The 12205-nt window shown below is 35.4% G+C and overlaps 2 protein-coding genes across 2 annotated transcripts; one reads left to right on the top strand and one right to left on the bottom strand.

Annotated features, from left to right (window-relative positions):
• The first annotated feature begins 1261 nt into the window (after positions 1-1261).
• Positions 1262-4583, top strand: LOC113754436 (transmembrane emp24 domain-containing protein p24delta9-like). The gene is made up of 4 exons (XM_027298843.1): positions 1262-1752; positions 2167-2376; positions 4080-4156; positions 4280-4583. Exons 1-4 carry the CDS (start codon positions 1528-1530, stop codon positions 4422-4424), a joined length of 657 nt encoding a protein of 218 aa, XP_027154644.1. The 5' UTR covers positions 1262-1527; the 3' UTR covers positions 4425-4583.
• Positions 4584-4666: 83 nt separating this feature from the next.
• LOC113754435 (integrin-linked protein kinase 1) lies at positions 4667-11049 on the bottom strand. The gene is made up of 11 exons (XM_027298842.1): positions 10634-11049; positions 9627-9701; positions 8563-8679; positions 7752-7846; positions 6911-7031; positions 6749-6828; positions 6024-6083; positions 5741-5862; positions 5574-5659; positions 5367-5482; positions 4667-5224 (listed from the first exon to the last, which is right to left on the bottom strand). Exons 1-11 carry the CDS (start codon positions 10952-10954, stop codon positions 5098-5100), a joined length of 1320 nt encoding a protein of 439 aa, XP_027154643.1. The 5' UTR covers positions 10955-11049; the 3' UTR covers positions 4667-5097.
• Between the last annotated feature and the right edge of the window lie 1156 nt (positions 11050-12205).

Below are 12205 nucleotides of genomic sequence, written 5' to 3'. Positions count from 1 at the left end.
CATTTTGACATTTCTTTAGACATATTGACAAATAGACTAATACTACTGCTATTGCAACCATAATACTCAGCAAATGTCTAAATTTTATTTGCGCCTGCAAACTTGAAAAGTTCAGTAGATGTATCACACTGGCGGAGGTGGCATTTGGTTTTGAGTTGAGGTCAGTAGATCTTCATATTCGATGAAACATTCGAGGAAGCAACTATAAATACATGGATTTGGGCTGAATTTGCATTTGACGTTTCCCCCATGGTATAAGCATTTAACTTGTTCACTCTTATCTTATGAATAAGAACATGAAATTAAAAAAAAAAAAGGCTGCAGTCAATCTGTTTAGATATCTTATTATTTCAAATAATATTTCGCTTGTATCATAAATACATTTTTCAACCAATCCTTTTATATTTTTAATCTTTTTTTATTTCAAAAATATCACATTACAAAAAAGTGTTACAATAATTATTTCAAATAATACTCCATCTAAATCTTACTAATATGAGACTTTTTCTTTCAGGTGGCTTAATGTCTAGTTACGTACCACATCAATGTCACGTTTCTGTTTTATTTCTCTCTAAATCTTTCTTTATAAAAATGTTTGATGGCAAGGGAAAAAGGTCGGGTTCCGAAGCGTTCCTTGTTTTAACCTCCCATCATTTTTGTCTCATAGTATTAGATTATTTGAGATATTTTTTTGAAAAATATAATATAACACTTTTACTTGTAAATAATCTACAATCCAAACAAACCCATAAGGAGAGAAAAGAGGTAACCATCAATTCAAGCCTTTGTTTGTCTGTTAATTAACTCTACTTAGACCATGTTTGATAACTCAATTCATCGTTTAAATTTAATGGATTCAGATCTTAACATATTCAGACTGTTTGATAACAAAAAATTGAACATTTGAATTAATTAAATGACACTAAATTTTCTAGACAAAACTTATTCACAAAATTAAGTGATAAACTATTCACTTATCACTAAATATAATATACACTCAAATGTATTAAATTTAATATTAAATAATTCAATATCTTAATATATTTAAATTTTAGATTACAAACTCCAGATTTCAATTGTATCAAACGCATCCTTATTCAATCTTTCCTACTTTACTGCTTTTGTCATTCGGGCATCAGTTCCGAATTTGGTCCACACTCTGCGCTTTCCCTCTTGTGGGATGCGGGCCAAGGTAATGTACCCGTTTTTACTATAAAACGAATCTACTTAACCCGTTTTTAACATAAATCTGAAAACGAAAGAAATAACAAGTAAATGTTGAATTAAGGCCGAATCTGATCTTTGCTACAAGCCTTCACCAGCCCAGTTCCTGCCTTTCTCTGCCTATGCGATTTCTCCTCTTTCTCCAATCCTAATCAAAATTTTCCCTTTTTATTTTCAGCTCAATAATTTTCATCATCTTCGTCTTCATCGAGCCCCCCGACCACAATCACAAATCTTTCTCTTCCCAAATCCTGCTTTATCAACTGGAATCTGAATTGACCTTATTAGAATTGATCAAAAGATATGGACCTTTGTAGTTATCCTCAAAGATTTAATTTTTGTATATTCCTATTAGTCCTGAGTATTATCTCAACTCCGGTTCAATCAATCCGATTCGATCTGGATTCGGGTCATACTAAATGCATAGCTGAAGATATTCAGTCAAACGCCATGACCGTCGGCAAATATCATATTGTTAACCCAAATGAAGGCCAGCCCTTACCTGATTCTCATAAAGTCACCGTTAGGGTAATTTATCAAAGCCCTATTTTTTCTGGGTTTTATTTATTTTTGTCCGTTTCGGTTTAATTATGTGTGTCACATGCTTGTTTATATTTTTCAATATTTGCTGCATATATGTTTAAAGGCTTTAGGCTAGTTGGTTGATTAGTATAGCTGAATTTATTTTTTTCTTTGCTATTTTTTATGCGAAGAAAGCAAGGGATTTAGTGAATTTGATTGTTGTTTTATTCAACATTTGTGTTTGGCTGGTTAAAGATTTGATTTTGATGGATTTTGATGGGTTACTGAACGAAGACTATGATGGGTTCTATCCAAAGATTCCGTTGCCTCTAGTAGTAAATATTGTGTTTAAGTGGATATCAAGGTCTTTTTTTTTGTTTTTAAATTTCTTTGATGTATTTTTCTGGTTGTTTGATACAGGTTACATCAGGTTATGGGAATAACTACCACTATGCGGACCATGTCAATACAGGGCAGTTTGCATTTCAGACTGCAGAGGCTGGGGATTACATGACTTGCTTTTTTGCAGCTGATCACAAGCCTGCTGTTACGCTCACCGTTGATTTTGATTGGAAGTCTGGTGTCGCAGCGAAGGACTGGTCAAATGTTGCGAAGAAAGGTTCTGTTGAAGTAAGTATCAGATTTACACAAGTGCTTTTTCTTTTGTATTGATAACATGAGTGGGGGATTTAATAGTCTTGAATTGTATTTGAGCCATGTTTCATGCCTAATGAAGTATTGTACTTTGATCATTCGCTTGGACTGTTTTTTGCCAGTGGCCATGATTTTTTTTCCTTGGGGAATTGAGGAAGCAAACAGATGTTTTCCTAAGATTCTCCTTGGCTTGTGTTTGCTTTTGTGTTGGTAAATCTAGTGCATTTGTTACTGCAAGTTTCGAACACCTTTGTCGCACCTCATCATCAAGGAAAGTAACAGCTTACAAGTCCTTCAGTGGGAGAGTATAGCTTCCCTGTTGGAGGTGGCTTTTGTTTAAAAAAGTGGCGTCCATTTACGTATGGACTAGATAATGATGAATTTGAGAATAGCCTTTTCTGTTAAGATCTTTGATCATTGGCAAAGGAACAAAGCAGTAACTGGGTGTGGTAGACACAGAGACACAGTTTTATGCATAAATGTTGGTTCAGTGTTGTAAACAACATTTATGCATAATCCCATTCCTTCCTGCTTCTTAAATCCCACTATCCTCTGCTAAAATAAAAGAAAATTTTAAAAAAAGTATTGTGAACACACAAAAGGTGTTCACTTTATTAATTATCCAATGGAGTCCCCTACTTTCAAAGAAGCATAATAGAAAAAATATTGTAAACTGGTTTCGTCTAACAAATAAATGATTATCATGCAGTAATTTACACGAGGCTTTGTGTATCTTTAAGATACTGTAAATTTTTAAGGAGAGATGATTGAAAAGTGAATATTCCTCTTTTAGAAATAATTTTACTGTTCCAGTATTCTTTAACTTCCAAATGTTTTTGAACCGTGTTTTGATACATGCCAAGTTATCCCCCCTGACCTTCCATATATACATAGAGGTGCACACCCATAAAGAATACCTCTCTTAAACCAACTCTTCAGAGCATTCTTCAATTTGTACCCCTGATTGATTTTCTCTGTGATGTCATACAAGGGCTCGTCTTTAATCTAGTCGCAAGCTGTTACCAGATTGAGAATGACATAAAGGCAAAGAAAAATATGCACCTTTACGTGCTGCAGTTGTGTCAATACTGTTCACTTGTGGAGTTTAACATGATCATATTGGGTATATGGTGTGCCCAGAAATGAGTTCTTTAAGATATAATAGCTGGAAGTAGCACTACCTCGTATTTGAGGTATTATTTGTTTTCCCTGCCTGCCCTATCCTGTAAACGAGATGCTTCGGTGTCTTTTTTTACATGGCACTTTCTAGGGATAAAAATGCTTTTTAGATGTTATGACTAACTTGGCGCAATTTTGAATTTTCTTTTGGATGAGAATATTGACTAGTGGTTCTGCATAGTCTGCGTTCATGATTTGATTGGTTATAATTTCTCTATCATCTGCAATTACTTTGATCACTGTCTTTGCCCTTGCAATGGCCCTGATGGGTACAACCTCTTTCATGACCTATGGCCCTAGTCTGTCACTTGGTTAGCAATTAGAGATTTTTTTTTTTCTGTAGAGATTTTTAGGTTGTTTAAGTAGTGGTTTGAGAATTTTGGATAATTTTGTTTGAAGAATATTGCATGTACTTGCATAGCAACACTTGTAAACACAACTCACATGCTACTATGGATATTATACACAATGATTTTCATTTTTCTTCCTTCCAATGCCAGTTAATGGAGTTAGAGCTGAAGAAAATGTTTGATACTGTTCAATCCATTCATGACGAGATGTTCTACCTGCGAGAAAGGTGGGTTTACATATTCTCATTAACGTCAATGTAAAATATTTCTCATAGTGGCGTGTTCATATCGTCATTATCTCTGCTCAAAAATGTTTTTATGTACTGACAGTCATCTTATACTTGTTACAGGGAAGAAGAGATGCAGGAGCTTAACAGATCTACCAACGCGAAGATGGGTTGGTTGAGTCTTCTCTCAATTGTTATTGCCTTGTCCGTTGGAGGATTGCAGTTATGGCATCTGAAGTCGTTCTTTGAGAAGAAGAAGCTAATATAACGTTTTTTATAGGCGCTTTTTAGTTGCAAACTAAACTTGTTCGTGTACAATTTTGGACATGTTGAAAACAGGAACGCTATGAATTGATATGACGAGATGTTGGATCCTCAATAATCTTCAAAATACAGATGTTGCACGGGCAAATAGGGCCGTTTTCCTGTTTTTGTCTCGTGAATTACATCTTGTTGCTTATTTATGCAAAGCACCCATCGTCACGCATCGCGATCAAGCATGTGTAAACTACATTACAAACTATTTTTGCAGATTACATTACAATTCTGTTTTGCACAAGAGTTGAAAGAAAGGAGGGGGAGACAAGAATAATGCCTACATGCATGCTTTGATCATCTACAACCACAATTTATAACAAACACTGGCTTAAGAAATCAGACCAAAGTATAGCATAGAAGATGTTACTTTCACCAAGCTAGCTTAGAATATTTCCGGATCAAGTTCAGATTTGCAACTATATTAATTCAGATATCTAGCGAAGATGTCCATCTCCTAAAACCAAAATCCACAGTATGGAAAAGAATTGGTGACAGCAGAACTCCTGAAACCTCGTTAAGTCTATTCACAACCCTTTCTGCGTGATTGCATGTGTGGGGTGAACTGGGAAGCTCGCTGATAAACTTTGTGATTTTCACATCCAATTATCTTTTAGGATAGGATGCTATGAAGTGAAGAGGTGCCAGTGATGATCCGAAGGCAGAGTATCCTTAATTTTTTCCAGCCTCTTCAGAATTTCCAAGAAAGAGGGTCTCTGATTCATATCTGCTGCCCAGCACTGCTCAACCAACCTGAGCAAAGATAATACAACAGATATAAGGAACCAAAAGAAAAACAACGCCATCCAAATGCAGCATCCCTAATGCTAAAGAAACTTCATGATACACTAAAGTTAAAACATCCCCAACACCAAGAGTTGCAGAGTTTACTTACTCTCTCAATTCAGGAGTAAAGCCCTTTGACCTAAACATAGGTCTGTGTCCTTCTGCAACATACTTAGCAGCATCATACGGTTCATAATGTGAAAGTGGTGGGTCACCCTCAAGCATCTGCAACATTCGTCAAGCACACTACTCAATCTATTATAGATGCGTATGTTGCATGAGTATTTTTCTGGATAAGATAATGAACAGAAGTTACCTCATATAGTATCATAGCAAAGGAGAACACATCAACCTTCTTATCATACTTTCGGTGCTTGAATACTTCAGGAGCCATGTACCGATCTGTTTACACAAAAAAGAAATTAGATAATACTTTATCCATAGATGAACTTGTCACATTGAGAGACTTAAAATGGTACTTACAACTTCCGGTCTCTCCGGTCATTTTGTACACATCATGTGAATTTTGAACCCTGATGAGTTTACTTAAGCCAAAGTCTCCAACTTTTAAATGGTCTGCACTAGAGTTCACAAGCAGAACATTCCTGAAAAGAAAATTCAGCAGGCAGCTCTTCGTGATTTAAATCGAAAAAGCCAAATGGAAAGATGGGCTTCAACGCAAGAGACACTTTGCAAGGTGCAGAAGCTCACTAATTGGCAAACAAAAGATGTATATGTAAATATGAAACTAGATAAATAGAGTCACCTTGGCTTTAGATCTCTGTGAATCACGACATTTGGTTCATTGTGAAGATAAGCCATGCCTCTGCCCACATGATTTATAAAACGCATCAAAATATTACACAAAAAATTATTACACTGCCTGGTGTCAATCTGAGAATGCTTTTTTCTGACGATGATATCATAACGTTTGCATTGAACAAACTGAGAAACACAGAGAACTCACTACACCTCATTAGCTACTGACAGATAGCGCATTAATGTTCTTAAGAGTACAATAGGCTGTGCGTATTGTAACAAACACCCAAAGTATCTACATGTTAACTGCCAGACTACTTTGCTGCAGTGCTAGAAGGAATTCAATTGCAAACTGAACTCTATCCCCAACCTCACTCCATAACCAGAATAAGTTAAACTTCTTCTAAGTCCATAAGCAAATCAACTTCTCTACTTTTTCCAATCCCACAAACATGACACATCCAGACATCCTTTTCTATTGCTTCTCAGCATAAGACTTCAATCCTAGACAAAGTTTGACGATAGAAAAGAAATGTAAGGCTAATCTATAGTAGCTACTCGGTATTGCAAGAATAGTTCCAAATTCCTGGAAGCAAGATTTCCAATTAACAAGGCAAGCAGAGAATCCAACTTCCACAAGATCATCTACACATGAAAATGGGAATTTATAGCTACTTTAGTCTGAAGCTCTCCGCTGAAGGTAAAAAGAAAAGAACAACAAAGTTGAAATACCTGGCAATATCTAATGCAAAATTGACTGCTGTTGACGGACTAAGTGCACCTTTTTCCTTCAGGTACTGGTGTAGATCACCCTAGAGGAAAACATGACGCTGATAGTTAACCCCTTGATGTGGAAAAGTTCATCAATACAAGATGATGTACTCATTCACTTACCCCCCTTAAATATTCAGTAATGAGCATTAATGGCTTCCTTTCAGTAACAGCTCCAAGGAACTGAACTATATTTGGATGCCGAAGTTTTACTAGCAAGTTTACCTCATGCCTGAAATCCTGACTGCATCGAGAATAAAAAAAATAACTTTTAATATAGGCTGAAACAACCAAAGCATCAGCAGGTTTTGCTGTTACAGCTACTGTGAAACTAGAAATTATATAAATTGAGTTGATTGAAAAATACTTTAAGTGATTCAGGATATTCAGAATTTCATCCAAAGGTGCCAACAAAAACTCTTTTAATGGGCCAAGAAAAAGCATGGTAACATCTGATAGAATGATGAAATCGGAAACTTATCAACAAGTTTAAACTGCAGCCAGCTTTATTCACTTATAATTGAACAACTTCCATAATTTACAAGCTGCACTTCTGTATAAAGTTATTGGAAAGGGTTTCCAAGAAAAAAAATATGAAGTCTTTACCTTTGTTCCACTAAAGAGAAGTAACCGAGGCAAAACCAATTAGCATTACCAATCAATGAAATAGCCTGGATTGTTAAGATCTTAAAACTAAGCCAAACCGGCATAGGACACCTCTACCCCATAGCCATTATCCTTCATGAGGTTTAAAGAGACTCATGTTACTAAAAAAATCTAAAATAAAACAAAAAAATGCTTCTTGAGTCGAGGTATGATTCATCTTAGATAATTAATCAAGCACACATTCACTGAGAAAGAATCAGAAGAACTTAATAACAAATTGACTATCATACAACTTAAGCAGATTAAAATACCTTTATGGCAAAAATGTTACAATTGACCTTGCAGTTGAGAAACTTACATCACCAATCTATCATCTGAGAGGTTTGGAAGAATTCGTTTAACAGCTACAGGTGTTCCACGCCAACAGGCTTTTAGTATCTCCCCAAAGGACCCCTAAGGATTTCTCATTAATCAGAAATGAACTTTTCAATATCAACAAAGTAGCAAATTAACATTAGCATATTTCCTAATAGTCAATTATAAGCAGCATAAGATGCATTTCATTGAACTATCTACAACAAGACATGAGCTACTTAAAGCAAAAGGAATTGGTGACCTGTATCTGTTTTGCCCCCGCTATTCTCCCCCAAACAACCCCCGTCCCAGAGAAAAAATTAGCAAAGGCAAAAAATGCCAAAAGCTAAGTAAGATGATTCGATCATCATCCCTCAAGTTTGTTAGCAATCAGACAAACAGAAAAGTACAGGAGAACATGTACCTCAAACTAAAGGCTACTGCATATAATTGGAGGAAATGGAATTAAGTCTCTTCTCTTTTTTTTTTTTTTTTTTTTAAATAAAGTAGATTTAACTCTTTAAGAATGACTGTTAACAACTCTTTCCTGCCTAAAGTATGTGATCAGCATTGAGTGATCACACACACACTCTCTCTCTCTCTCTCTCTCCTGGCCATCAGTTATGAGTGATCATTCAATTAGTGAGTTATCTTGAAACCAGTATGAATGTCAAATCACATTAGTTCAATAAGATATTAGATACAAAAAGAAAGAAATCAATCATACAACTAAATGCATGTATACAAGCAGTTTAGCAGGACTGAGCACTTCATCATAAAAGTTAAATGGATTACAGAATCATTTGAACCCACACCTTTCCTATAGTAGCTGAATTTTTAAAGTCCAACTCAGAAGGTTCAATCTCCCAGTCACACTTATTTGGTAGCGGCGGAGGAACAGGCCTTGGTTCAAAATGGCTTCCACTCTGGCCCTGCAAAATCCATTATAAGACTCTTAAGCTGAAAGTAAACCCCACAAATTTCAACCTGTACATATTTTTCTCCGCCAATTTTGCTACAGTATATTAGTACTATACATGCAAACCAGGGAGTAGCTTTCGAACTTTAAACATTCGTTAAGCGGAAATGAGAAAACAAGCTGAAAGATTCAGATTGATTGAATTGTGCATCAAATCAGTACCTTTCACTACTTTCAACTTGGTGTGGGCTATATTACAGTCACCTTCCAAATACACCACCCATTAATCGGAAAGAAACTTACAAAGATGGAAGAGAAGAACAAAATACATCTTCTGAGCTTATACGACAAGCAAGGTAACTTGAAAGAACTTGTATTCCCAAAAAGCTCACAGGAAGCAACTAAACCTCTATAACAAAACCCCAACAGAATGTTCATTGCACAAAACAAGATTGCTCTCAATCACAACTCTGAAAATCTGATATGGAGGACGAAACCAAAGGAAAATGAGACTGACATTTAGATGTTCACTTAGAAATTCTAAACCCATTAGAACCAATATACCCACATTAGGAAAATTCACAACATCATACTCATAACCTGAACCAGCTAACGCAAAGTAAATGGTCCAAAATCATATACTTCAACTGACTATGCAAATGTGTAGGCATCCCATAAGAATTCATGAAAAAGCAACACATCATATTTTTCCATGAATGATGAGAAGTGTAGCAAGGGTAAAAATGATAATTAAACAGAATAGAGAGGAAGAAACTGCTTCCAGGAAGAGCAGATGTAATAATATAGCTTAAAAAGGGAACAAGCCATAGTTTTAGGAGTTAAAACAAGAAGGGAGAGGAGGAATAGAAGAAGAAGAAGAAGAATAAGTAGCTGATGATGATGATGATGATGATGATGATGAGAAGGGAAGAGAATACATGGACAGCATCAAAAACTTACATAAGATAAACCGCCATATGACTTCAACAATTCAATCATGCTATGCTTTTTTGCTCCTTCAGCATCAGCTAGAGGCTGCCATCATAAACATTGAGCTCAGAAGAAAAGCTGAAAAATAACACAAACAACGGCTGATAAAGGCTTCCTGACAAGATTAAGATGTTAATTAAGTGTGTCTCAAACAGATAATCAGAAGGCACATAAGATACTACAAGTAAATAGAACACCATGCCCTGTATTAGCGATGAAGTATCCCAACGTGAACTCTCCACAAAACCATATAACCATCTATCTCTTTTTTTCTGTTTCCATAACACAATCATGATTTTCAAAAAAGATCGTATACAAGTTCGCAATTGACTCCAGATATGTCTCTAATTCCACTAAGCTGCTATTAACTGCAGCATAAAGGGCTAGAAAGCTCGAAGATGTAAAGCAATTGCCTGAGTTACCATAATCATAATAGCTTTCAAACATTCCTGACCACATGAAAAATCGCAAAATAGACTGGTATCACCTTGCTTTCACCTTTTGTAAACATACCAAAATAACGCATCCAACAGCCCATGGACTTCAAAAGTAACCTCTAAATGACCATAGCAAACTAGAAATGTCCAATATTAGTAACATGAAATCTCATTGGCCTGATTCACTTTAGAGCACAGCAATTACAGTGTCAAACACTTAACCACTGATTAAATGCACATAGCTTACAAAACGCAGTCAATAAATTACCACTGATCCCTTCTCCCCCTACTTGAAAAAAATGTTTCACCTTTACCCAAACCAAACCATTTAGTCAATAATCTAAGCACAAACTACAATTACTTTTGCCTAAAGAAACAAATATAAACATAATAGACCCAAAACACTGCATCAGAATTGTCAATTTCAATTGCACTAGATACATTTCCGCGCAAATTTAGCAAAGAAAAAAAATTAGCACTAAAAATCATAACTATAAAAAAAAAATTTTTTTGATAGCATAGAGTATAGATAAAATGTACCGTATTTTTCCAGCGATCTTGAGCGTTCACATCAGCACCATACTCGATTAAAGTCTTTGCAACATCGATCCAACCGTGAAGAGCTGCAACGTGGAGCGGAGACCTGTTATCGTAATCCTTAGCTTGTACCAAAGTCCGATCTTCCTCAAGCAGCTTCCGGACCGCAGCGGCGTCGTTCTGGTGAGCGTGCCAAAGTATCATCGAGGTTCGACTTACTCTGGCCTTTTCCTTCTTCTTCTCAACGGTTCCCACGGCCGCCGTCCCGGCCGCAGGAGCTTCCCCGGCGGCCGAATGGTCGGAGCTGCCTTCGCTCCCGCTCATTTCGGATCGGACCTGATCGAAGTGGTATCTCTCCCCCTCTGCGTGAAATTAGTGTGTGTTTCAAGTGCTGTTCTAATTATTTGTATGCAACTGTATGCGCGTGTTTGGGCGTCCTATAACTAATGCCTAACTGCTTTTTAATCTTTTTTCAGTTTATTATTTTTCATTTCATTTATCCGCTGGGCGGCTCTGTTTGGATCTCCTATTTTTGGAGTGTTTTTAAAAAATTAGTTTTTCAAATACAATAAAAGTTACAACAAAGTATTCTAAAAGATAATCTAAAAATTAGTTTAAATTTTTTTAAAATTTTACCAAATATCTCATAATAAAGTGTCAATAAAAAATATTTCAAAATATACTCTAAAAACTCTGTTACAACAAAGTTTTTTAAAAACACCCCAATTTATCGGGAAAGTACCTCAATAGTTCTAATTTAATTTTATGGGTATTTTCTTTACCCTTTTTGGGTGGGAGAATCTTGGCAGCCAAACACGGTCTTTTACCTTTTCTGCTTGGCCCGAATGAGATTCGAACCGCAGAAATCTAGCTTCCCTTTCGGATCTCTCCCCCTTTTTTTCTCCTCTCGTTTCATATATAAAGGGGAAAATTCCGTAACATTTACAAAATTACACATGCCTCCCATAAGGTTAAGATTTTGATAACAAATTGGTCCAATCAAAAAAAGTAACATTAAAAAAGTATGTTAAGGAGAGAGATGCAACCCTTATTTCATAAATACCCCTTATGCATGTATATAAGTTGTATTAGTAAAAAAATGAAAACAATTAATGCACATATTTTACTACTCAAAAAGTTGATATTAATATATTAGGCAATACTAATAAGAAACAAAATTACATTAATGATCACAAGATTCATCAAAACAAACTAGACATCTCTTTTGACGTAATGTTTGTTATGATGCTTGTGATCTTAAACAAAAAAAATTTCGAATTTTGCCTTTTTTTTACCTTCTTTCTACTTTTATTTCCATGAAATCACTTTACAATTATCACAATTTTAAGAATTTCAAAGAAAATTAAAAGGAGGGAAAAGAAAGGCAAAATTCGAAAATTTTTCTGTTTAAAATCACAAGAATTATAGCAAATATCATATTAAAAGAGATGACTAGTCTGTTTTGCTGAATCTTGTAATCATTAATATAGTTTTGTTACTTGTTGTCTAATTTATTAAATGTGAACTTTTTAAATAGTTAAATGTGTATATTAATTATTTCTAATTTTTAATTAT

The sequence above is a fragment of the Coffea eugenioides genome, chromosome 11 (assembly GCF_003713205.1).
Source record: "Coffea eugenioides isolate CCC68of chromosome 11, Ceug_1.0, whole genome shotgun sequence".
NCBI classification, from domain to species: Eukaryota; Viridiplantae; Streptophyta; class Magnoliopsida; order Gentianales; family Rubiaceae; genus Coffea; species Coffea eugenioides.
The sequence above is the reverse complement of the archived record's forward strand: the minus strand, read 5'-3'. Positions and strand labels throughout refer to the sequence as shown.

Bases quoted from the DNA above. Each gene is read 5' to 3' on its own strand.
- LOC113754436 (XM_027298843.1), top strand. From the start codon at position 1,528: ATGGACCTTTGTAGTTATCCTCAAAGATTTAATTTTTGTATATTCCTA. The intron at 1,753-2,166 runs GTAATTTATCAA...TGTTTGATACAG, and splicing joins CTCATAAAGTCACCGTTAGG to GTTACATCAGGTTATGGGAA. The intron at 4,157-4,279 runs GTGGGTTTACAT...TACTTGTTACAG, and splicing joins ATGTTCTACCTGCGAGAAAG to GGAAGAAGAGATGCAGGAGC.
- LOC113754435 (XM_027298842.1), bottom strand. From the start codon at position 10,954: ATGAGCGGGAGCGAAGGCAGCTCCGACCATTCGGCCGCCGGGGAAGCT. The intron at 7,847-8,562 runs GTGTGGGTTCAA...AGAAATCCTTAG, and splicing joins ATTCAGCTACTATAGGAAAG to GGGTCCTTTGGGGAGATACT. The intron at 6,829-6,910 runs GTAAGTGAATGA...GTTTTCCTCTAG, and splicing joins TTACTGAATATTTAAGGGGG to GGTGATCTACACCAGTACCT.